The 26,385-nt window shown below is 41.8% G+C and overlaps 1 protein-coding gene across 8 annotated transcripts in view; it reads right to left on the bottom strand.

Annotated features, from left to right (window-relative positions):
* Positions 1-26,385, bottom strand: part of NTRK2 (neurotrophic receptor tyrosine kinase 2) — a 388,663-nt gene that overhangs the window by 154,565 nt on the left and 207,713 nt on the right. For 5 of the 8 annotated variants that reach the window (XM_043453247.1, XM_043453248.1, XM_043453250.1 and 2 more), the window contains 2 exons: positions 18,436-18,483; positions 12,554-12,742 (listed from right to left, as the gene is read on the bottom strand). In XM_043453247.1, the coding sequence (XP_043309182.1) occupies positions 12,554-12,742; positions 18,436-18,483 (237 nt within the window). Of the gene's footprint in view, positions 1-5,868; positions 8,712-12,553; positions 12,743-18,435; positions 18,484-26,385 lie in introns of those variants that run through there. The other 3 variants (XM_043453254.1, XM_043453255.1, XM_043453252.1) reach the window with 3 other exon arrangements.

The following is a 26,385-nucleotide window of genomic DNA, read 5'->3' as shown; positions in this document are numbered from 1 at the left end:
GGAACCTGGTGGGCTACAGTCCATGGGGTCGCAGAGTCGGATATGACTGAAGCAACTTAGCATGCATGCACGCATGGACGGGGTGGGGGAAGCAGGATTTAACGTGATTTTAACTAGCAAAAAATAAAAGTAAGGGTTTATTATTATTTATTTATTATTCATGATTATTTCGTATTTCTAGTAATGACTCCATCAAGAAGACCTACCTGCTGCCCCAGTGGGCTCTGCTAACCTTACATTAGAGAATGGGCCTGGGGTCAGTCTACCACTGGCTTCTTTCTCCTCTAACAATAAGCTCACTATCTGCCATCTGGCACTTCCCTGCCTGTGTGTTTGAAGGTTAACACACTCAGCTTACCTTGATCAGCTCACATGAAAGGTACAACACCAACAGTACACTTCCTCTTGCAGAGTTTGAAAATTGCTCTCCATTATTTTTGGAAAAGGTCAGCAGGAACCCCCAGCTGGAAAGAGCCCCAGACTTAAAGGGGGCCAACTGGGGACTGAACAGAAACTCTCCCACATTAGGACTGTAATTTGGGTTCATTATTTCCCCTCCTAGCCTCTCTGAGCCTCAGTTTTCTCATCTATTAAACAGAGTAATAATATCTATCCTGCGGCGCTGACAGGGTTTCATTTGTTTTTTATGTGAAAATGCAACTTGTAAGGCTGGGCACATAAAAGGCATTCGATATTGGTTGCTTAAGATAATCAAAAAGGCACACATTACAAAAGGGGCTCGTGGCATTAAGGAATAGGCTGAGTGAAACTGAAGTATTTAAAATCTCAAAAGGTATATCTCGAATTTATCAAATCTCATACTAAAATTCCAAATGTGGGAAAATGAAGCAATATCTATTATCTAAATTTCACTTTTATTTTAAAATTTTATCCAGTTTTTTTCTAGATTAATTCTCAACTTTGCTAAGAAGATCTCCTGACCCTCCTCTCCTTTCTGCCTTTTTAAAAGAATCTTTCTCATTCTGTCTTTTCTTTTTCTCTCCTTCTCTTTCTTTTCTCTCTCTCTCTCTTTTTGGCAGTCTTGTTCATTTCCTCACTCTGGAGAGTCACATATGAAAAAAAGTCCATCAGAAGATGAGAGTGCCTGTCTGTGCAGATATTTCAGCAGACAGCACTGGACGGTTAGTGCTGGGGATGCTGAAGCTGGCTGATTCAGAGGAATGCATCTCCAGGGACAGAGGAGATGTGGGGAGGGAGAACAATTAGGTCAGGAATGCAGGAAAGAAGAGAAGCCTGAAAGCTAATCAGCCCAGCAGCTAATGTACACAAAATGGCATTTTGCAAAGACCAGAGATTTACACAAGATCCTGGCCAGGAGTCTTGAGTCTAGGGCTGAGTTAAAGTGAGCAGAGTGAGATTCTTGCCCTGTGCAAAAAATTTAAGGGAATACCCCAGATTCAGTCATTAACATGAATAATGTTTTTTATTCTCCATTATTTATTATCACTTTTTCAGTGAGTTGATGTACAGTATCATATAAGTTTAGGTGTACAATATAGTAATTCACAATTTTTAAAGATTATATTCCATTCATAGTTAGTATAAAATATACTAAAATATTAAAGCATTACAATTAATGTCTTAATGCCATGTTTTTAAAAATTAAACATTAAAAAAACAGTTGTGAAGGAAAAATATGAAAATTTAAAAGCCAGGATTTGACCTTGGATTTGTAGCACTCACCCTAATCCCTGCTTTCTCAAGTCTGTCTATTAAGAATTTTGAAATTTTCTTCATAGGTTTTTCATTAATTTTTGTCTTTTAAAATATTGCATTCAAATGAGATTTATCTCGACGGCTGATATTGTTTGGTGCTCCTTTAAATTCTGCACTTTAATTGAGGGCCTCACCCATATTACCCTAATGCTGGCTCTGCCAGGTACAGTGGGGGCTGTCTGAAAGCCCAGAGGAGCTGCTTGGAGCTAAATGGGAGTCAATGGAGACAACTTCTTGGATACTGTTGGTGGTGCTTTTAGGAATCCCAACACTGAACTAAATTCTCAAGTTTATGTAAGAATAACTATTAGTTGGTGATAAAAAGTAGGCAACGGACACCACAAATCTGACACTCTTGTCTTTATTGGCGTAAGAGTTTGGCTCTGAATGATTAACTACATCACAAATTCCAATGCAACAGATATCATTTCCATCAACAAGCCTCTACAGTAAAGATTTCCAAGCTCCATTATCATTCATACATATGCGGGACAAGCCCTGGAGGTTCTGAACATAGTAAAAGAACGCAGATCATGTTTCAGGCCCACTCTCTTCAAACATAAGAGAGGGAAATAAAGGTAAGCAACACGTAGCAATCAGCAGAGTCCCCTCCCTACCCCACCTCCGCAGACCCTGGTGCAGCATCAGAGGGCACAGCAGCTGAGATCAGCACTGCCAGGCAGCAGGCAGGAGCCCAGCCAGCAGTAAGAGGCTCATTGCTTGTTGTGGAGAAGCAGGAAGACTTTCGAGACAGGACCACACTAACACTCAGACTGGGTGCCCCTTAGCTGAAGTGTCTCCTTGGGGAACATCATCAATGCGAATTCACACAAGCCCCCTCTTTCCAAAAGTGGGCATAAGGTATGAGGACCACATGGATTCATCCCCAGTCCTACAACCCCTCCCTAGCTTGGCCCGCACACAGAAGCTTGACCCTCGATAACACAGAGCTCTTCTAAGAGAACAAAAGAGGGCCCCCTGGGATGTCAACACCAAGGACCATACTCACATATCAGCGATCAGACCCCAATCTGGCTAAGATTCACTTTAATTTAAAACTTGGGATTCAATGTGCAGGAAACAGCAGAGTATACACAAACTCAGAGAAGACACATCTTTCAGGAAGTGAGTGATACAGTTATTCTTGGCCATCAACTTCCTCAAAGTCTAGGAGCTCAGGAATCTAAGGCAGAGCTCCTCGTCACCAAAGTCTTCCTAGTTTTCCTCTTCGGAGGCCAATGCTAATAAAGGTCTAGGTAGGGCTCAAGGCAAACTAAAATCTTGTATGTACCCAAGGAAATTTTAGTCAAAATAAAGGTTCTTAAGAGTGAGAAAAATATCCTAAAAATGACAACACTTGGGAAAGAAGAAAATGGCCCTCTTTAAATAAGGGTTAAGAAGCGACACAGAAGCACAACTGCTTCTCTGGATATCAGATAATGGCATTAATTGAACTAGGAATAAGGGTGAAATGTCACCATTAGCATCATGGTTCCTGAACCTTTTCTCATACATAGAGAAAAGGAGGGAGGGTGATAGAATGATATGAACAAAGGAATTTATATTTATGGGCCAGAGGAAGTAAAGCCAGGATAGAGACAATGTGAGGCCAGTTAGTTCAGCTGGCCGGGTACTCTATTAATAGAAAGTAGGAATTTGTCCCTGGGTAACAGTTTCTCTCTGTTCATTAGCAACAGACTGAAGGCCAACCCACTAGTTAAAGCAAACTCTTTTCAGGAACAAGGGTGGAGATGAGTATTGGGCATGAGAGCATAAATGAATCTGAAAATCCATCCTTCTTTCAGGAAAACATGTCGGGTGACCACTCAGTGGTGCAGAGATATCATGTAATCTCCTGTAATGAAGGCATTCCATAACATGGAGACCAGCTCTTTTAATATAATTAGATAGTGTGGGATTGTATCCTGTCCCCCCTGTATCAACCACTTATTGGAACGTTAGGAATATGGCACTTAGTCTAAATGCCATCATTATCTAATAATCACTTGGGTTCCACTTTAATGCACCCAGAAGGTCAATGGCATGGTTAAATAAATGTGCTAAATAATAACAGCAGGGTAAAAAGAATGTTGATGTCTACCTATATTCATAGCATGTACAGGAACTGATGAAAATAATAGAGAAACTAGACGTTAGATTATTGTTTTCTTTCTAGAATTCCCCTTTGGTTCCCCACTCCCTTTGGTTCAACACTGAACAAATCTAACTTCTTACATATCATAGGAATCTATGTATTCTGGAATTACTTTTAGAACCTATCAACTTTAATAGGGCTCTGCAAAATACCAACTCTGAAATACTCTAGTATGTCACACTGCTGATAGAGGTCCTCTGTCCAGAACCCCAGCTTAGGCCTTGATGCTTGAGACATTAGAAGAGGAAGCCTTTCATGAGAAGACTCCTGAGGAAATCTCATGAAGAGGATTACTGGGCCACTGACTGCATCAAGTTTAGGTAAGGCAGGATGTCTAAGGAGAGACTCCAGTTTATCAGAGGTCCTTGCACAGCCCAGGAATCCTGGGAAGAAGAAAAGGCATCTCTACATAGTGGAAAGCAAATCAGATGTAACCAGCCTGACCCTTTCAGATCCAGGACTCCTGGCTCTCTGAAAGGAGCTAGCCTGTCAGGGTGAAGAACTAGGAGGCAGAAAGTGATCATCTGCTCCAGTTGAGCAGCCAGCTACATCTGGAGTCATGCAGAGAGCTGATCCTAAACTGAGGCACTCAGGCTTCCTTGGCAAATGAGGGAGCCTTTTGCTCCCCAAGTCCTCTCAGCCTACAGCTTAAGGTTTGTCTCCTCTGTGACACTCACCCTGAAAAAGCTGAGCTCCTCTGGATTAAGGGTCACTCGAAACCTGACCTGCCAAGGTCAGCCCAGCCCACCTCTGTCTTAACTCCTATGTTGCTGCTGTTCAGTCACTAAATCACATCCAACCCTTTGTGACCCTGTGGACTGCAGCATGCCAGGCTCCTCTCTCTGCCACTATCTCTGGATTTTGCTCAAATCCATGTCTACTGAGTCAGTGATACTATTTAACCATCTCATCCTCTGCTGTCCCCTTCACCTTCTGCCCCCAGTTTTTCCCAGCATCAGGGTCTTTTCCAGTGAGTGAGCTCTTCATATCAGGTGATACTCCTACGTATAACCAAGCAAATATAAGATCTGACACCAGCAATGATACACCCAGTGAGCTTCCTACAGACTTTCCAACACAATTCACCCAAGACAGCCCATTACTGCAGAGATATGAACAAAGCCCAGTACAAATAAAGGCCAGGGTTCAAGAGGTTAGACTTTATATCATGGGAGGTTAAAAGGACAGTCACAAGATGACAAAGTTTGATATCCAAATGATATTATCAGTAGTTATCTCTGTTAGAATTATAGGTAAGTTTTTATTCCATCTTTGTTTCTTATGTTTTCCAAATTTCCTACTATAACTTATATTATTTATTTTTAAAGAATTGCATTTTAGGGACTCTGAAGGCATTTTGGTGAATGAAGACTTAATTAAGTCTTGCCTGTCTTACTAGCAGAAATCAATCATCAGAGCTATGCCAACTAGGGAGATCAATCCATTATGATTTGCCCAAGACTGTCCTGTTTTAAAAGAACCTCCACAACCCTGGTTGTGAGGGGGGGGAGGTACAGTTACTGTGATACTTACATGTCCTTATCCTTTGGATCACAAATGCTACCTTCTAATTTTTACGTCCCTGAGGGAGCTCAGGCATTCAGAAATACACAGTATCTTCTCAGCCAAAGGAAGTGGGCTCAGACAGCGAGCCCCATGAACACTCTGGGCTGCTGTCTCCATCTCAAGAGGCTGCTTTACTCCTAGAAGCTAAGCCTGAAGAGGGAGATTGCCTTTTGTGGTTGGCTGTCAGGTTGAAATGAGAAGTAGATCTCTCTCCAATTCTTTCCTGGCCATGGTATGGAGCAAATTCATCTTACATACTTCAGGAGAAATATCCACTATCAAGGGGCTTCCCAGGTGGAGCTAGTGGTAAAAAAAAAAATCCACCTGCCAATGCAGGAGATGTAAGAGACACGGGTTCCACCCCTGGGTTGGGAAGATCCCCTGGAAGAGGGCATGGCAACCCACTGCAGTATTCTTGCCTGGAGAATCCTATGGACAGAAGAGCCTGGCAGGCTACGGTCCATAGGGTCTCAAAGAGTCTAACATGACTGAAGCGACTCAGCATGCACACACTCACCAATTACCAAGACAAAGAGCAAACAAAGAAACTGCAACATAGTGAAGGAAGGGCAGCATGGCTGTGCCTCAGAAGGAGAGCTGGCATGATGACAAATCTGAGAAGAAGCCCAGCCATCGTGGCTTACCCTTTCTAGCTGGCAGAATTAGCTGAGACAGAGAAAATCTGCACTTCACAAAGAGAAAGCCTGCACTCTGTTACATTAGCTGCCATGAAGGATTGAGCTATGAGCAAGTATCACATCCAAGAAAAACTCCCCTTCTGTCATCTCTACTTAACCACAGGGAGCACTCAAGTGTTCAAAGCATCTGGGTAACAGGAGCTCCCCAGCAACATAAGGGGCTCCTCTGCATATGTGTTTGCTGAGCTGGTTCTAGTCCCCAATCTGCTGGCATATATGAGAGTGACCAACCGGAAACCAAAATGGTGGTGCATTTGATTAGATTCATCCTGCTGGTATCCCTCTCCAGTTGGGCTGAGCTTTGGAAAATATCCGGAACAAACACTGTAGGATCCTGCATGTGCTGGGATGCTTCTAGCACATCAGTGATGATTTGGCGAAATTGAACTGAACTGTCTGGTGTGTGAGGGGGTGCATAATTTCCTCTTGATTGGCCAATGATGTGGAAGTAAAATCAGAATATCACTGTGAGTGTCTCTGTGACCTAAATCCATAATCGTTTTTTTCCTTTTTTAGCCATTAACTGTAAGATGGATTGTTTTCTCTAAGAGGTCTAGGTATCCTATAATTGGGTGATATTTCTTTTTTGATAACAAGTCATATCACCCAGGGGTCAAATGCTAATAGAATGAAGTCTCTTATTTTACATAGTCATAAATGTGCTTGAATTTTCTTCTCAGAGGGGTTTTTTAACATGTCTTACATTGTACATGTAATTATGCAGCATGTATTTATTTCCTTTCTACAAGGAAATTCAAGTTGCTTTTTTTAAACATTATTTGCTAGCTTCTTACCATCTCCTCTGGAGTTGAAAGGAGAATATAGTATCAAGCTGTTATAGCTAGCAATGGGAAACTATGGCACCAAGAGACAGAATTGGATTGGGACTTTACAGAGTCTATGAGCAGTGTGCCATGAAGACCCCCATGAGATAGGTTGTCAGCCCACTGTGCCATAAATGAAGCAATTTCTAAGGATCCTAAAATAACTGCATTCTCTTGTCCCTAACACTCATGCTGGGCAAAATAGACCTAGGTTATTTTTAAAGTGCAGGCCATAGCCTTCAAAGGGATATAAACAGTTCCCAAAGCAGCTATCTTTTGGCCAATTAAATACTTAGAAGCAAAGGTACTTTTGAAAGACAAAATTAGTAGGCAAAGGACATAATAAAGTGCTAAAGCAATTGTTTCTGCCTGTTTTTAAACCCTATAAAATGGACCATCATAATGGACCATGGGCACAGATTGCACTGAAGTTTGAAGATGACCTCCAATAACTCTCAACCCTTGATCTGATGAGCTCCTGGGGTCTTGGATATACTTCAGAACTTTTGCTCAGGTGTACTCAAAGTAATGTTACAAATATGTTCAAAACCTCTGCAGTTCTCTGAAAAATACCACTTCCATTACCTCCCCTGGCTGGTAACACAATGACAGTGTAGGTATGGCAGCTAAGAGAAGCAAGAGGGGTGCCCTGCATGATCTTTTCAGCTACTGTTAAAACACTCCCTCCCTTTATTATGTTTTATTTCCTTAGTCTTTGCTGGTCTATGAATCTGTGCATATCTACATAGTTGCCTAATAAGCATGTAACCAATGGGAAAACACACACACACACACAAACATATACACACACGTAAACTCTAATGCTTAGAGGAGCATGGCACACCCTGCAGGAAATCAATCAATGTCCATTTCATTGGAAATGAAATCAAAATGGGGAAAATTCGGGATTCCTTATCTGCATCTTCCACAGAGAGTTAATTACTAGCCCTAGATACACATAGAGGGCATGCGCTGTGAGAACAAACACATACAGTACATATTTAGAGACAATTCTCATTTAATGAAGACCCTCCACCTAGGATTCTAGCTAATTTATAAGGCTGCTCTAGGAAAGACACAATTCTAGAGATGTCAACAAGTCTAAATGGCATTTGCTTTTCCTGCAGGGGAAGCTATAACGCATTCCCACCCTTCAAAAGAACCCAAGATTGATGATTCAGGGGTTTTGTTGGGTACAGTGGGTTTTCTTTCTTTTTTGTTTTTCCAGTTCAGAAGGTGTGTTTCCATTGTACCCTGTCAAAAATGTTCTTAGCAGACAAGGAGAGGACAGTAGCACAGCTGCCCTTGAGCCAAGTTGGTCAGTCCTACTAGGAAACAACCCCATGTGGTCAGATGACATGGTTTTCAGACACGTCTACACAGACTAGTTGAATTAAAGACCAACTGCAGCCTTGATGTCGCTGAGCTCCTCAGCTCCATCTTGCCATCCTGATTGATCGAGGAGATGGGTCTATAGTTAAAGTGGCATAGCACTCTGAGGGCTTAGTCATTAGAGCACACTGCTTTCTCTCGGGAAGGCAACTTCTTGCTTGGCTAGGTTTTGGAAGCTAAGGAGTGACGTCAAGATGTTGTCTGGCCAGAATTTGCAGATAACCATAGAACTCTTCTCCTCCATCAGGCATGGATTTAGCCTCCTTTAGTTCCTGCAGTGACACAGGAGCCTCCAAATACCAAATTATTATCAGGCGGTCTTGGGGGAACCTCTGGGCCCTGCAATAAAGTAGACAGACTTGCTATTGGAAAGTGCTCGGGAGCAATTCAGCCTTGTTCAGATTGTTCTAAAATCCTGCAAACCACCTCTAGATTTTGAAAACCTCTCATAGCTCCTGAGAGTGAAAAAGTACTTTGGGGGATATAATTTAGCATCATCCTTCACTCAAATAATCTTACACAACATTTAAAGAAACATGGTTTAATCGTGATTTTTGGTTCACTTGTTGTTTTGGTTTTAGAACAAAGTTACACAAGCAGGGAGGCTGTGTCACTTTGGACAAGCTACTTCTGAGCTTGTAAAATCTGTAAAATCAACTGTTTTTATTCATTGATCTTTAAAGCCATAAACAGTTGGTGTATTGTGGACCAAATATGATTTGTGCTAATGTATTTTGTTGGTCCCACTCATTGTTTTAAATCTTGGAGAAATCACATAAAAAAAAAAAAAAAAGCCTGCTCTCTGGAAAATTTGGAATATCTGGTAATACCAGGCCCATGTTCCATCATGATCTTCACCACAGCAGGTCATCTTTCTGATCCAGCCTGTTTCTCATATTGACCCTATAAGTCACTGGGGTTTAGGATGCTTGCTCTAAGCTATCCTAACCTTGTGCTTTGTAATTACACAGCGTCTTTCAACACTGGACTCTCTAAGAAGACTGCATGTGGGCAAGGAACAAGCCATCATTATCACCCAATTTCCAATTCTTAATATTATAGGAATATTGTGGGTAGTCAATAAATGTGTGATGAATTGAACTTCACTTTCTACATTAGATTCTTACAATTCAGTGAAATACAATGGGATCACTGTTTGTAAGATCATACACGTATTCTAAAGCCAAAATCTTTGAATAGCAGAAAGCTTTAGGAAAGAGAAGTAAATGTGCTGGTTTGTGACCCAAGCCTCTGATGGGTCCATCAGAGACTGTATGTTTCATATGATATGTTGCTTTAAGCATATGAGGAAAGTTCCACACTTTTTCTGAGAGCTTCTTAAATTTGTTTTTCAGATGTAACCTATCCAACTCCTTGGAAGAGCCCCTCTTTAAAGGTTAGCTGTGAAAATATTTGAAGGGAATAAGCTAACTGAAAGCTAAGCTACCAAAATTTCGTGGGCCTACAGTGACAAACCCCTCTCCTTCTCTATGTCAGATCTATGCATTTTGAATATTTTAATTTTTGAATGACTACAATTAGGACCTTCAAAGAAAAGATTCTTTGTTAAAGGCTTTTTTTCTGCTAAAATTCTATCTAAATCTACTTAAACTGGTTAATACGTAAAAAAGTCATCTGACATTAAAAAATCTATGTAGGTAAGTTTAATAACAATAGACCCAATGAAAAAGTTTCAATGTAAAAGGTCATTTATACTTGTTACAAGTCTGTTAGTAATTAATATTTCAGTAATATATAGCCATATCTGGTCAACATCTGGCCCACATCAGAGGCAAATAGTGTCCCATGCTATACTGAAGTAGTTCAATGGGTATAGTTTCTGCCCTCTAGGAGCTTACAATCTAACCTGATTTTAATCAAGACTACAGAAACATATACCAGAGTGGAAACACCCAGGGCTTCACAAAAGGTGACAGACACATTCAGGATAAAGGAAAAAAAAATATGGGGTAAAAAATGACATTTAAGAAAAGGTAAAGAGAGAAGAGAAGTAAATTGCTTCTTCATTCCCATTTCTTTGAAAAAGAATTTATGGAAGATGTGTTATTTTAAGTGTTCTTAACATCATGAAAGAGCATATGGCTTGATGCTTGAAAGAAAGAAAATTTCTGCTAGTATAAGATGCTAAGTGATTGAGAACACTGAACCAGTCAGGATGGCTGAGTGAAGGACTAGAGTTTATAAGGAAAAACCAATGGTCTGGACACCTCTGGTAGAGGACAGAAGCTGAAGAGAAGCTGCCAGTCTCCTCAACTGTCTTCCAGTTCCTTTCAAATGGGAGTGGTATAGAGTGGTTGAACCATAAAACCAAAACTCCTTAAAATTACCAAAATGTCTAATCAAAAACCTCTGTAAAAACCTGCATGGATGCTAGACTAAGGAAATAACCTTTAGAAATTTTCTTGTGGGATTTTGAAGGAAAGAAAGCACATTTAGAAAGAACCACAGACTCAGAAGCCATCTAGCCTATTTGATTCTATAGCATATGTTTGTTTGTTTGTTTCCTTGATCATTGGTTCATTTTCTCTTATTAGGCTTGTTGGACTAATGCTACCTGCTTGATTATTTAGCTTTAACTTTTCTCCATGGACAAAAGCAAATTTTTGAGTACAGTTTAATTTTAGTCAACCTCAACTATAACAGCCTCTGGTTAACTGAAGTATATTATATAGTCTGGTACTGGTAGTGGTGACAAGGGGGGCTCAAAATACTCTGTTCCTAGTGATGACAATCAAAATGATGACAGATTCTCTCATTACAGTATCTTACATTGCTTTATCATTTCACTGTTACGCATGCAGGACATTTCAAGAACTGTTAGGGGACGCTTATCTCAACAAAGAATGCACATTGTAAGCAAGGCCTCCACACATCTTGTTTACACCATAATTATAATATTAGAATTAATAATATCTTGATTTCAAATAATACCTTTTATTCCAAGGAGCTCAGTATTCTTCATATATGCTATTCTATTTATCTTGTCATATTACAAATTCAACTGAAATCTGTGGTAGGGTCTCACATATTACAAGATTATAATACTGTTCTTCCTAGTGATTAAATTCAAATTCAAATCCATTATTAAACATACCTCAGGAAATATTTGAATGAACAGGAGGAAATTACAGATGTTTGTTTATATTTAAAAAATACTCACTGCTAAATCCCCTTATCCATGAGAGTTCTCAGTCCCCAAAAAAGACTGACTTTTGGGGAAAGTCAGTCCCCAAAATCTAACCTTGAAATAGTCCTACCTTACCTGAGACAGGTAAGAGCAGGAGAAGAGTATTTAAGATGGGGTAAGAACATGCAAACAGACAAAAAGATACCCACTTGTCAGCGCCAGGGAACCTAGGGGACCTTAGCCACCTGATAGTCTGACCCTCAGAGTCCCTTATTCGTGTTTAAGGGAAGGCCTATAGTTCCGATGACATAAGCCTGTTTGTTCACTGTGGTTTTATTTCTTGTTGTCCTTCAGGCTTTGTTCTGTTCTTTGTATTTGAGCAGTGGCTCAGAAAATAGGATAAGTCTCCAAGAAAGATTTAAGCTCTCCAATAGAGGCTAATGTGTTCATCTGGTTCTGAGAAACATGATTCAGTGTAGGCATACCTGTTGTGAAGTCCCTTTGTTATTGTGATATCACAGTAAGTCTCATGATAAGAACTAAGACTGAACAACAACAACAAAAAAACACAGAGCTACTTAAATTGATACCACCTGTGTGCAACACAGACCATTCCTGACAACCATCGGTGTATTATTTTAAAGACTTTCAATAAACCATATTTGAATCCCACCAATTGCTTATCTTCTGTAACTGATGTATGTGCATTCTAATGACACTTCTGGTTTCTGTCTCTATCTTTTTCAAGATAAGCATGCCTTAATTCCAAGTTCATGTTGACAAATGGTTTTGGAAAATGGATCCCAAGAGAAGTCAGTTCTGCCCACAGTTCCAATCCCAGCAGGGGACACACCCTAAGAATGCTATAATCAACAAACTAAATGATCTATTCCACGGGCTCAAAGCCTCAAGAATCCTTAAGACATTTCACTTCACCCTCCCCTCAATCATCCTTGTCAGGGACCCTGATAAACATGCTGTGAGATATAGCTATGAAGCAAATGGGCCAGTAAGTATAAACAGCTGTACTTACATGTGTCTGGCTTGAGCTGACTGTTGGTAATGCCAAAGTACTGGGGATTTTCAATGACAGGAATCTTGGTCATTCCAATAATGACAGCATCAGGGCCGCCCTCTGAAGACGACGGGGTGTTACTCCCATTGGAGATGTGATGGAGTGGGCTGGCAGAGTCGTCATCATTGCTGATAACTGAGGCTGGGCCTGAAGTTGGAAAAACATATATTCTCTTATAATTCTTCATGGTTTTGTTGAGCTATAATTCATATATATAAAATTCACACTTTTAAAGTATACAATCCAATAGGCTTTAACATATTCAAAGAGTTGTAAAACCATCAGTATAATCTAATTTTAGGACATTTTTATCATTTCAGTTAGCAGTCACTCCCCATTCTCCCCACTTCCAGCCCTAGGCAATAATGAATTTACTTTGTATCTATATAGATTTACCTATTGTGGACACTTCATATAAACGAGGTCATATAATATGTGATGTTTTGGGACCAGCTTCCTTCATTTAGTGTAACATTTTAAAAGTTGATTCACATTATAGCATCATTACTTTATACCTTTTTATAGACAAATAGAATTCTATTGTATGGATATGTCATATTTAAATTTTTGGCTGTTATGAATAATGTGGCTATGAGCATTCATGTACAAGTTTTTGTGTGGACATGTTTTCATTTCTCTTGGGTGGAATCGCTGGGTCATGGCAACCCACTTCAGTATTCTTGCCTAGAGAATCCCCATGGACAGAGGAGCCTGGCAGGCTGCAGTCCATGGGGTTGCAAAGAGTTGGACATTACTGAGAGACTAAGCATGCACACACAGTAGCTTCATGGTTAAGGTTTTGAGGAACTGCAAAACTATTTTCCATATTTTATAGCCCCACCAGCAATGTATCAGGGTTTCAATTTCTTTACTTCCTTTTCCTGTAATTTGATATGAAGCTTTCCTCTCTGTTCTCTGAAAATCTTTAGAACACTCATTGAAACTCCCAGCATGAATCTAGGATTCCTGTTGTACAGTGTACTGAAAGATGACCTCTGAGTTCAAAGATCGGATCCTTTCTCCACTCTTTGGACAGGCACTTACCTTTCTGTACCTCTGCATCCACTTACATGTGTAAAATGTGCAAAATGATATCTTTTTGTTACTTTAATAGGCTTTGAATGAAACTTCTGATGAAAATTTGCTTCATATGTATAAATTACTAAAACAAACTTACAACTGGTCAACTAAAATTGCATTGGACTGTTCTATTACTATGTTCACTTTCTCAAAGACTACACCATTTTTGCCTACAAGATACTTCCACAGCAATAATGGATCAGTCCAATAGCAAAGTTCCGTGCTTTGCCTTTAGCTATAATATTATTTGTAAAGCAATTACTTGCATATCTATATTAAAACAATAACCATAACATTTTTTCATACCAGATTTGAACTTTACAATCCAAAATCTCAGAATGTATATGTCTATAAATATGTTCTACTGTGTCTTATGTAAACAATTCATCCATTGACCACTAAACCCATAATGTTTGCAACCAAAACACATTTCCAAAGATAAAGGTCTACATTCATTAAAAACTTCATAACAATTAAAATCTCATGGGTTCTTAATAGACACACCCTACAGGAAAAGTAGACAAAGTCCCCTAGACATATAGTACATGTTTCTGTAGTATATTGAATAGGTACAAGGTCCCAAAAAAGGCTCCCAGTGGCCAGGGCTACTATAATAAGCTAAGAGAAATATAGGAAGAAAAGGATATGGAGGAAAGACAAAGAGAAGACTAAATCCAATGTGCAGCCAAGACAAATGTGTGGTAGGGAAATGAAAGCCTGAATGCCTATTTCCTGAGCAAGGCCATGTGTGTCCATCCAACCCCCAGGATGTCTCAGCACCTCCATGCAATCTCTACCTTCTCCTTCACATTTAACATTTTATGTAAGAAGCACAGCAATTCTAGAAACAAAAGCTGTTGCATCATACATTTTTGAATACCCTCTGAAATATCACAGCAATCCATCCCCAACCCCCAAAATCCATTTTCTCTCTTATATGGGGATTATTACTGTTTAGAGGGATAACAATTGGACATTCCCCAGCTAGCTGTCTTAAACTATGTAGAAGGCAGCCAACTGCTATTACAGGTAATTTTTAAAAGCATTCTCTCATGGGGATGTGTATTTAAGTTGCCTTTAATGATACACTCTGGCTTACTTCTGCAAGCAAGTTATCACACAGCCAATTTAGAAGCCACCGAACACTCAAGCCGAGGGAAGCTCACCGGTTGTGCTCATCTTGAGCCTCGCTCACTGGTGTTTGTAAACAGTGGAAATTCTGCCAAGAATAGCTATACAAACAAGTTCTTTCTAATATCCTTAACCATCCCTGTTTTATGATTTGCTTTCTGACAGGCCCCTATCACCTAGAGCTTAAACCCAGAGGTGGAAAATGGAAATGCGCTACGCTAAGGTTTCTGCATCTTGTCAATAAGACCTTCCCCTACGGGCTTCCTTGCTCCAGTCCTGGCTCAGCTGTCCCCTCCTTCGAGGTTAGCAAAGCATGCTACTACCCGACCTCCCCGGGAAGAGTGCGGGGAAGGCATTTCTCAGCAGATTCCAGGCTGCACATTTACCCCAGAAATGCAAGAGCTGTCATGTTCAGACACTCCACATGCTGTCAGAAGGCCAGCAATATTTGCTTCTGAATTCCCTGCAACAATTAGAAACGCACTGATCCCAGTTGCTTTGTCTCTGATTCTCTTTTGGCCCAGGGCAGGCTATCCACATTCCCATAGCATTCAATCATTTTGGAGGAGGTTGATACTTAGAAGACAATGTTGAAATTCCTCCAGGAATTCAGGCTCTGAAGCATCTGCCATGTACATAGCAGAGCCTTACTTAAAGAGTTCAACCAAGGGACTTGCTCTCCGCTTCTCGCCCATCACCAAAGAACACCCTTTCCTTCCCCCGCCTTGCTAAGTAAAACCCCCAGCTCTGAGGTAACAGATCCCAAGGGAACGGGCTCTCTGTTTGGAGGGAAATTTTTTGAGCACAGAAATGGTATAAAGCACCAGAGATAATTTTTCAAAAGCCTTTTCACTTTGCCAGAAGGTCACTGTTGACAAATCTGAGCAACATATAAACCTCAACAATTTATCAAGTGGCATGTTAATTCAAGTGCTGTTTGTTTCATTATTGATGTTCCAAATCCTGGAAGATTGATACGGCTGGCAAGGCTGCAGAGTTTCAGCCATTTTTCTATGAACATTTTGATCTAATGGAGCACAGCAAAGTCGGGAAGGGGAAAGCTCTCGGGGGAGACGATGAATGTCTATATAATTTGACAGCAGCCTGTCTGTGCATATCATGGATGTCTCGTTGTGTGTCTGCGCACGTGGAAGAAACCCTGAGAAAAGGCAGACAGAAGAAGAATCGGGGGCACATCACAGCATGTGAGAAATTCATAGGAGGACTTGAAAAGATGTCTTATAATATTAATAAGAAGCTTTAAATTGCTGGGTATGTGCAGCTTGCTGAGTTTGGGGTAGATAATTCTAATTACTGAGCTGACAAATAGGAGCTATGCCTGGAAACATTTTTAGCCGATTTTGATTTTACTGTGTCTCACATACAAGGAGGCATTTTTCTTTTCCCAGAGCTGCTCAGTAATATATCTGGCATACATGACTTTACAGACATTGTTAAGACTGGCTGAGACCTTTTTGCCCTAGTAAGAATCGATGTAGGTCATCTGGAGAAGCAGTTTCCTTTTGTCAAGGCCAACATGATTTCGAGGAGAGAAACAGATTATTGTTAATCAGATAGCCATATCAACCATGTCTTTTGTTTTCTGCATTCTGCTGCTTCAACATCTGGGGCCTTGGTGATGGAGGAGGGACTGCCAATTCCTAGAGATAATAAAGTGCTTGCCTACAAAAGTATGTTTCATATACAACATACATGTGGTTAGCTGACCTATCCACAGTCTATGCCCCCAAACCACATTCCTTATCAGGCTGTCACACTCCAGGCCACTACCCACCTGCCCCATTACCCCAGAGCCATGTATCAGACAACTAGGGACGGTCCCTATACCCCAGAGCCCATTGCCCTTACTCAACCCAGCCAATCCTATCCTGCTTACCCTGCCTCACCCATTCCTTTCTGCAGAAACCATAGTAGAGGCTCTTGTCTATGTTTTACCCTCACTCCCTCTGCTTCCTGATGGGCCCCGTGCCCCCTTCAGCATCATGGTCCCCACCATGGCGTGGTGTGCCCTCTTCTCTTGGGATCTATGAGTAACAAACTACATTTTCAGTGGCAATCATCTCCTGACTATGGTGTCAACGCACCTGAATAATAACAAAACCTACAAAGCACAGCACCTCTGATGAGCTGTAGCTGAAAGAACAATTCTGAAGGATTCCCTCTGCGGTAGCCTGAAAGGATGAAGCCCGGTTTTTGAAGCTTACAGGGAATAAGCACCTCTCTGCAGAACAAACTGGCCTGGAAAACATTCACACGGTTGCAGTGATTTGCTGTTTAGTGGAGGAGAGACCTCATCTCACAGCATTGTTGTGGGAGAGTTTATCACTCAATTCCCCTCTTCAACACAACCACAGACAGAGTGAGCACAAAGCCTTGGAAAGGGCACCTTCAAGATTGCACAGGCAGACAGCCTTCTCTCCGCTATCTTGGCAATATCTTGGCAAATCACCTACGATCAGCTGGATCTGAAATTTGCCCCAGGTCATTGCAGACAAGTCCTGAGCTGGTTGTACTTAATGTTCCAACTTTGCTACATTCCACCTTCTCTTTGCTGGTTAAGAGCTTTAGTTATTGGAATTCCTGGGGCAAGTTAAGGGTCAGGATGACATCCAACATCAGGTCCCCTCTGGCTCAGTGTCTGCCACGTCTGGGCCCAGCGAGTGCGATATTTTGGATCACTGGACAGACAGTGAGAAAGATTATCCTTTAGGAAAGTTCTGCTATCAGGCTCGACAAGGGAAAGGAGACAGGTTTCTTTGTATGAATGGGATGAACACGCAATAGGTGGATGGTTTAGAACTAGAACACTGACCCTGGTATGCTTCCCCTATTTTACAATTTTCCCTATAACCAACTTTGCTACCAAAATAAATGCCAACCAACAGATAGTCAAGATGGGGCCAGATCTTGGAAATACACAGGCAAGATGTAAAGACAGTGTTTTTTCATGCCTTCTAAGCAATTCCTGTTCATTGTCTCTGTACCCATAGAAAATACTGAACAAATTAGAGGCCCTGGGAGATCACACCTGATTCCAATCCTAGTGATGAGATACATTATCTGCACTCATTTGGTAGCTACAAACTCTGCTTTTCAATTGCCGGCACATAGTCTGAATGCGAGGAGCAGAATGCAATCAAGCACAAATCATAGCGTCTGGACGTTAGAGTCTTGCTTTGAAAGAGAAGTGGTCATAAATGAACAGCTGATTTCCCAATTCAGAAATTTATTACATGTTGGCCAATGGAAGAAAGTTAAGATCCAAGCTTGCCCAGACTTGAATATTCAGCCAACTGTTTGCTATACGTGGAGTATAGTCTCATTTTATTCCCTTAACCTTTAAAATGCAGCCACAAGCTAGATCTGGACCACAGTTCACACTTCCTCATAGGATAAAACAAGTTGCTGTCAAAAATACAAAACCATCTACTGAAGTCAATTTTCCTTTTCTGGAAAATTCTAGACCTCTTGCTTCAGCAAAACAAAATTTGGGATCACAGAAAAAGAATCAAGGGCCAAGAAGTATTAATAAAGAGAGTCAAAGCAGTTTCATCCTAAATTAAACAACACAAACTCATTACTTATCCAAAGAAGTAGGAACTACTTACCAACACCTTGTCTTGATTTTACTTTCCCAAATCCAAACCATGAGAAATCTGAAAACCACAACAAAACATAAAATAAACTTCGAAAGGGAAGCGTAAACCAGAGGCATTCAGCCCTATCCCTAGTGAAATAACAAACCCCCAAAAAGCTCCACTGGGGACTAAAGCTTCCCCTCAAACACCTGGAAACAAACCCTTGGGTTTTTGTGTAAAGATTTATTTCTCGTCCTGAGAGCAGGGAGGTTGGGATCAGATAAGAGGCGGCAAGAGCCTGTCTTCACGAAAAATGGCCAAAATCCAGGGTTCAAGGCACTGAGCAGATTTTCCTCCTCACTGTCTCTCTCTCCCCTAAGTATCAAATCATCAAACAGGGAAGCAGGGGTGAAAACAACACAGTGCATTTGACAAACGCACCCTGGTTCGCAACCATGGACATGTGGGGAAATAATCAAAGAAAACAAATCTTTTCTGGAGCAAAGACAAGCAGTACAAAAAAGGAACATGAAATCCCATGGGAGAACTGACACTCAGGCTGGATGGGGATTCAAGAGGAAGAAAGAGGATCACGATTCTACATGGATTCCACAACCGGCTTGCTGTGTGATGGTGGGCAGCTCCCAACAGCTTCACACCTCTTTGTAGCACAAGACTCCCAAGGCAGGTGAGGGGAAAGGTCTGCCAAATGTTTGGAGGTCCTCAGTGAAAAAACCCACAGTGAAATTCCTGTTTGCTTCCTGGGCCCTACTGTTCCTTTCTAGGTAATTTCCCCTGGGTTCAAAGTAAATTCAGCACAGCAGGGAAATCTCTGGATAAGAGGCCAATAAAGGGTTTGTTGTTGTTCAGTCACTAAGTCGTGTCTGACTCTGAGATCCCATGGACTGTAGCATGCCAACCTCCCTGTTCCAAATTTACCCAAGGTAATGGAGCCCCAGGTATGCCTAATAAAGAGAATGGAGCCCAAATAAGTAGCAACTGTGTTTCTCAGCTCCTTAGATCTGCAGTGATTTTTACAGGCAGCTAGGATAAAAGGCTGGAGAAGGCAATGGCACCCCACTCCAGAACTCTTGCCTGGAAAATCCCATGGATGGAGGAGCCTGGTAGGCTGCGGTCCATGAGGTCACTAAGAGTCGGACACGACTGAAGTGACTTAGCAGCTACAGGATAAAAGGCTACATAAGAAAAGAGCCCATGGAAATGAAAAATGTATATAAAAACTCTTTGCACACTCAAAAATGCCTTACAAAGTTGTCATGATTGCTATCTTTTTAAAGTACATTTAAGCCTTTCCTTTATTGGTATTCTACAACTTCAGCTGTAAGCCAGTTTTTACTTCTGATTGGTATTTCTCTGAATGTTTTTTGCCAGATTTTAAAAGGCAGAGGGAAGGCCTGGCCTCTAACCAATGCTAAAGAAAGATTCGTTTGCATGAAGGCAGTGACCTCATTTACTGGGTCCTTGGGTAGCAAGGCCTATGGATTTCTTAGTTACAACTAACCTCTTTCAAAACAGAGTGAATTTTCCTAAAGGTCACTTTTGTTTTTCTATATTCTTTTGATTTACTTAGTTCTAATTATCATCATGGATTAAATATTTGGACTCTTTTTTCACTTGAGTATTTTCTCAAAATCATCTTTCTATCTAACCGAGCACTCACTGAAGGGCAAGGCCATAGTGCCCCTCACAGATTACCCACTTCAGATTATTGTCCATTATCCACTATCATAACCACAACTTCCAGGAATATCCTGGTATGTCTTAGGTGCTCCCATCTTCATTTTTAGAGATCATTCCCTCAAGATAAATTCCAGAAATAGAATTACTGGGTCAAAACGGGGAAATACTGTTAACGTTCTCAATGCACATTATCTAATTGCTTTCTCGCTACATGAGGTCTTACTTTCACCAACAGTGTATAAGAAGGTGGACTGTGTAATTCCAAAAGGAAAGTTAAGGGTGAACCACTTCTGATATCCATCCTGCCATTGGTAGGTCTCTGACTAATTGAACAAACACTTGCCTCCCATCCTTGCCACATGAAACCATTCACTCCCCTCATCTGTCCTAGGCTGGTGTTTGGCATAGGTGCAGTAGGGAGAACTTCAGGTATGAAAAGAATAACAGTAAGGCAGATACCACTTGTGTAGTTATTATAATTCACCAGCTTCCTCTCCCACCGCAGACTCCTCCCCTTGTTCTCAGCCAGACCTTATAATAAACCCCTGCTCCTTGACAAGAGACTGAGACTCAGAACAACTGGCTGATAGGCTTAACAAACGCCACAGTTGTTAGCGACTGAGCAGGGACTCAGCTTTCTGATGCCAAATCCAGAATTTCTTTCTTTCATAATTGCTTTTCCAATCCTCCAAATAACCAAAATTAGCCAAAGTGAAGAGAATGGCAACTCATTCCAGTATTCTTGCCTGGAGAATCTCATGGACAGAGGAGCCTGGTGATCTTACAGTCCGTGGGATCTCAAAGAGTCGGACATGACTGAATGACTAACACTACTACTACTACAATGTCATGATTAGGATCCAATTTTATACATGGAAGAACACTTGAATTAGTCATTCATTCCTCATTTTTTTCTTCAGCCGGCATATTTGAAGAGTCAAGAAAAAAGAACTGCATGTTATTCCCTCAAGGAGACTAAAATCAAGGATCAGCTCTCCTAGAACAACATCAGGGGTATAGGGGAACTCAAAGGAGGGCTATTTAGCTGAATCTGGGAGGCAGGGTAGGGGGGAAGTTATGGGGGAAGAGTTCTCTGACTTCTTGACAAGAGACTAAAATTCAGCAAGAATGGGAAAAAGCAGAGGGGGATATTTTCACTGTAAATTGTTCAGTTATGATCAGAGTGGGAAGCATCATATTTGTCAAGGGGCTGATGCAGCTGGAAAGAGAAAAAAAAAAAAAAAGCTGAGACCATAAACAAGGGCTAAGCCAAGAGTTTGGAATCTATGGTGATATTGCAGGTAGACCCTAGAAACCAATCAACCAACCTTAGGCCAGGAAGAAACATGATCAAAATTAATTTTAGAAAGTGATTGCAGGATAGCAACAGGATGATACTAGAGAAAGACTGAGGGCAAGAGACTGGTTGAGGAGGCTTTTAGAGAAATCAGGGCCTGAGAAAATCATGACCTGAGCCTGGTAGTAGGGAAATGAGACAGGGACAAGATGGAGACTGCTGTCTGGTCTATTCAGGGGAATCAAGAGGACTTGGACATGGATTGTAAGTAGAGGAGAGTATCAGAAGTGAACAAGGATATTCTTGAGTTTAGACAACAAGACACATGGTGATGCTGCCCAATGTCTCCAAGGAAACTGACAGAGAAATAGACCTAGGGGTTCAACTCACAGGGTGGATATGGGGCACAAATCCCAAATAAGGTGACTATGTGGAAGATTCCCCTGAAGTAGGAAATGGCAACCCACTGCAGTATTCTTGCCTGGAAAATCCCATGGACAGAGGGGCCTGGTAGGCTACAGTCCATGGGGTCATAAGGAGTCTGATAGAACTGAGCACCTAAGCAGCAGCAGCACGTGCAGAAAACCTAAGAGGGAGACATCGAGAGTTTGAGTCTCAGGTCTTGAGCTCAAAGTTGTTGTTGTTGCTGAGTTGCTAAGTCATGTCTGACTTTTTGCAACCCCATGAACTGCAGCACACCAGGCTTCCCTATTCTTGACTATCTCCTGGAGTTTGCTCAAAGTGAAAGTGAAGAAAGTGAAGTCACTTAGTTGTGTCCAACTCTTTGCGACCCCATGAACTGGCTAGCCCACCAGGCTCCTCCATCCATGGAATTTTCCAGGCAACAATACTGGAGTGGGTTGCCATTTCCTTCTCCAGGGCATCTTCCTGACCCAGGGATCGAACCCAAGTCTCTCACATTGTAGGCAGACGCTTCACCATCTGAGCCACCAGGGAAGCCCAAACCCATGTCCATTGAGCCAGTGATGCCATCCAACCATCTCATCCTCTGTTGTCCCCTTCTCCTCCTGCCTTCAATCTTTCCCAGCATCAGGGTCTTTTCGGGTCAGCTCTTCGTATCAGGTGGCCAGTGGATCTGATCAAGTTTAACCAGAACCCAGAGTCCAGTGGAGAACAAAGGCTAGAGGCTGCAACTGAGACACATTTCTTCTTTGGGCATGCAAAGCACTCTTTTTGGCAGGTACAAATTAAAGAGTACAACTGAGGCTAACTTTTAACAAGCTTGTTCCTAAGTAGCTAAAATATTTCTAAGTCCTTTTTAACATTAGCACAATTATTATGTAAGAGAGAATGTAACATCCTTGACCATATGCCAAAGTTCTTGGAAAATTGAACAGGCCAGGCAGAGCACTATCACACTGATACCTCTCTCCCCCTCCAAAAGCTGTCCCTTGCTCAACAACTTTTTCTTGATGAATTTCAGCAGTAGTCTTAAAACCGTGATACTAAATGTTAACCGCAAAACTTTCCCATGAGGCCAAAAAGAAACAATTTCTCAATTTCCTGCAACGTTTCACCCATTGGGAGCAGAGTCCTGCCAAACATTCATTTATTTTCTATTTAATAAGAGACACTTTATTCACTGAAACATAAAGGGCTCCTTCAAAAGCAAATATAGTTGCAGCAAGCTTAAAGGAACTCCTTCTTTTGGAATCTAGACCAACAAAGACTCAATATTATGAAATTAACCAATTAAATCCACTTCTATTGAAGAAAGTTCTAGAAAGTTTTTCCTCATCCAGAGAAAAGGAAGATAGAAAAGAGCATATCACCACATCAACAGCTCTAAAGTGAGACTCAAACTAAATAAAATAAATAGCAATAAAGATTGCTTTTCAAATGTCTCTTAAAGGAAAACTTAAATTTAGGGGTTGAAAAGAAATATTTATGATGTAAGGGAGAGAATCAGAGGAAGGAGGGAGAAACAGGCAAAGTGGAAGAAATTTAATCTTCCCTGTGGTGCTGAATGGTACAAACACTAAATGTGATTGTTAGAAGGGCTCTGATCTCAAGAGGATGTCATTTATGGAGTTTTGATTTGTAAGTTTCAGAAAAAAATTGTTTTTATACGTTAGAAGGGAAAGCAACTCTTCCAACTCTGGAGGAATTAAAATTTGCTGAGTTGTCAATTAAAATTTCTTTATAATTTTCTTTTTATTATTGAAATTTCTCTATATTTCAAGGCAAGGTTCATCACCCTTCAACCCCAAGAAGAGCATCTCTAATGCTGTGATGATAGAAGCACATGGGAAAATATGATTTACTGACAAAAATGCACTTCACCTCCAACTTTTCATGGCCACACCCATTCCCTGGAGGATCAGTGAGAGAGGAGCCAGGGAAAGTGTTCAGCCCAGAGTACACTCCGTAAGTGCCTGGGTGAGCAGCTGACTGCCTGTCACCTCACACAGAGAAGGAGGATGACTGGTCACTGCATTGCAAAGGAAATGAAAGAAAAGGACCGCTTTGCTGATGATACAATCATCTCTCTTTCCAACTGACACATAATCAGAGTGAGTAATAGTTTGCTTCAAATTAATTCCAGTTCCACAAGGCACAGAACAATGTAGTTTGGGGCCAAGTTTCCACTTCGATTTAACTTAATCTTTTAGTTAAGGACACAACCTTTATATAAGTCCCATCTCCACAGACCAGCAAGAGGGCTCGCTTTAAGTTAAATCACAGTTCCAAAGGGTTACAGATTCCTTCTGACCAGCCTCCATTGGCTCCATCCTTTTCCTTCCCTCAAATTTCCAATGTGACTTATGTTCACTATTCCTAAGAAAAGTAACACTGAACACCTCCAATTGACAAATTTGAAGAAAAATATCCATATTGTGGGGCTTCCCAGGTCTATTGGTAAAGACCCACCTGCCAATGCAGGAGACATAAGAGATGCAGGTTCGATCCCTGGGTCGGGAAGATCCCTTGGAGGAGGGCATGGCAATCCATTCCTGTATTATTGCCTGGAGAATCCCATGGACAGAAGAGTCTGGCAGGCTACAGTCCATAAGGTCACAAAGAGTCTGACACAACTGAATCGACTTAGCACAGCACAGCACACACACACACAGTGATTAACTGACCCCATGACCTCTAAATTCCAATTCACAAATTCAAAATCGCATTTCATGTATATCTGTATTTTTCTGGAGAGAAAATCCACATATGTTTCTTTGGATTTGAAAATGGTGGTGCTGCTGCTAAGTCGCTTCAGTCGTGTCCATGTGCAGAGTGTGCAGGAGCAGGAAAGAGACCACTGTGGCCGTTGGACCACTTGTCCAACTCTTTGTAACCCCATAGACGGCAGCCCACCAGGCTCCTCTGTCCCTGGGATTCTTCAGGCAAGAACACTAGAGTGGGTTGCCATTTCCTTCTCCAATGCATGAAAAGTGAAAAGTGAAAGTGAAGTCTCTCAGTCGTGCCCGGGTCTTAGTGACCCCATGGACTGCAGCCTACCAGGCTCCTCCAGCCATGGGATTTTCCAGGCAAGAGTACTGGAGTGGGATGCCATTGCCTTCTCCTTGAAAAAGGTACTTCACTGCAAAATGCTAAGAACCAGTGAAATACATATAAATAGTTTCAGAGACAAAAGTTTAAATGCGTAGGTACTCCACAGCTGGGCTTCCCTGGTGGCTCAGTGATAAAGAATCCGCCTGTCAATGCAGAAGACACGGGTTCAGATCCCTGGGTCGAGAAGATCCTCTGGAGAAGGAAATAGCAAACCACTCCACTATTCTTGCCTCCCAGGGACAGAGGAGCCGGGTGGGCTACATTCCGTGGGGTCACAAAGAGTTGGACAAGACTTAGTGACTAAACAACAACAACTCTGCATCTAAATTCTGTTTAACTATATTCCCTATCAACTGTTGAACCAGGTCCTCAGAACCATCTGCCATCTCCCACTTAGACTTCTACAGTGACCTTCTCCCCTGTCTCCTGCTCTCGTGTTCTTGCCCCCTCTGAACCTCTTTTCCATAGAGCTGCCAGAGTAATATTTTCAAGTATCGGTCAGATTGCATTCCCCCACTGAACACCCTGTAAAGCTGTCTTGTCACATCTAGTATAAACTTCTGATGATGACTAGAGTCCTGTACTACGTGGGTTCCCCCACCCTCCCATCCCCTAGGAAACGGCCACAGTGGTCTCTTTCCTGCTCCTGCACACTCTGTACATTTCCCTGCCTCCTCCCCAAATCCTCTGCTCAGGCTTTCCTCACAGCTAACCACCTCTAATCCTGCAGTTTTCAGGGCAACTATCACACTTCAGAGGGGCCCTGGCCTCAACCTTGTAACCTGAGTCTTTCTCAGCCCCTCTCACTCACTACCATCCCTTTCTCCTCAGTGCACATGTGCATGTCTTTAGTCCTCAGTCGTGTCTGAGTCTTTGCAACCCCATGGACTGCAGCCCTCCAGGCTCCTCTGTCCATGGGGATTCTCCAAGCAAGAATACTGGAGTGGGTTGCCATGCCTTCCTCCAGGGGATCTCCCCAACCTAGGGATCGAACCCAGATCTCCCACATTGTGGGTGGATTCTCTACCGACTGAGCCACCAGGGAAGCCCAAAAATACTGGAGTGGGTAGTCTATCCCTTCCCCAGGGAATCTTCCCAACCCAGGAATCAAACCAGGGTCTCCTGCATTGCAGGTGGATTCTTTACCAGCTGAGCTACCAGGAGCCCCCCTTCTCAGTATGTACCAATGAAGAATCTGACTCACTTCCGGTATTCTTTCTTATCTTTACCCTTTTCTAGAACTTGAGTTCCACGAAGTCAGTGACTGTCTTAGAAGAGGCTCCACCCTCCTGAAACAGACTCTGACACAAGGACTCGAGTGATGAATCCTTCAGTTTACTAGGAAGGGATCCAGGAACACTAGAGTGGGGGATAGCCCATGACACAGGGAGAGAAAGAAGCCTGGAGAAGATATGTTACCCAGTGGGTTACACTGGGGACGATGAGAG

This window comes from Cervus canadensis, chromosome 30, assembly GCF_019320065.1.
Source record: "Cervus canadensis isolate Bull #8, Minnesota chromosome 30, ASM1932006v1, whole genome shotgun sequence".
In the NCBI taxonomy this organism is placed as follows: domain Eukaryota; kingdom Metazoa; phylum Chordata; class Mammalia; order Artiodactyla; family Cervidae; genus Cervus; species Cervus canadensis.
This window is presented reverse-complemented; position numbering and strand designations above follow the sequence as displayed.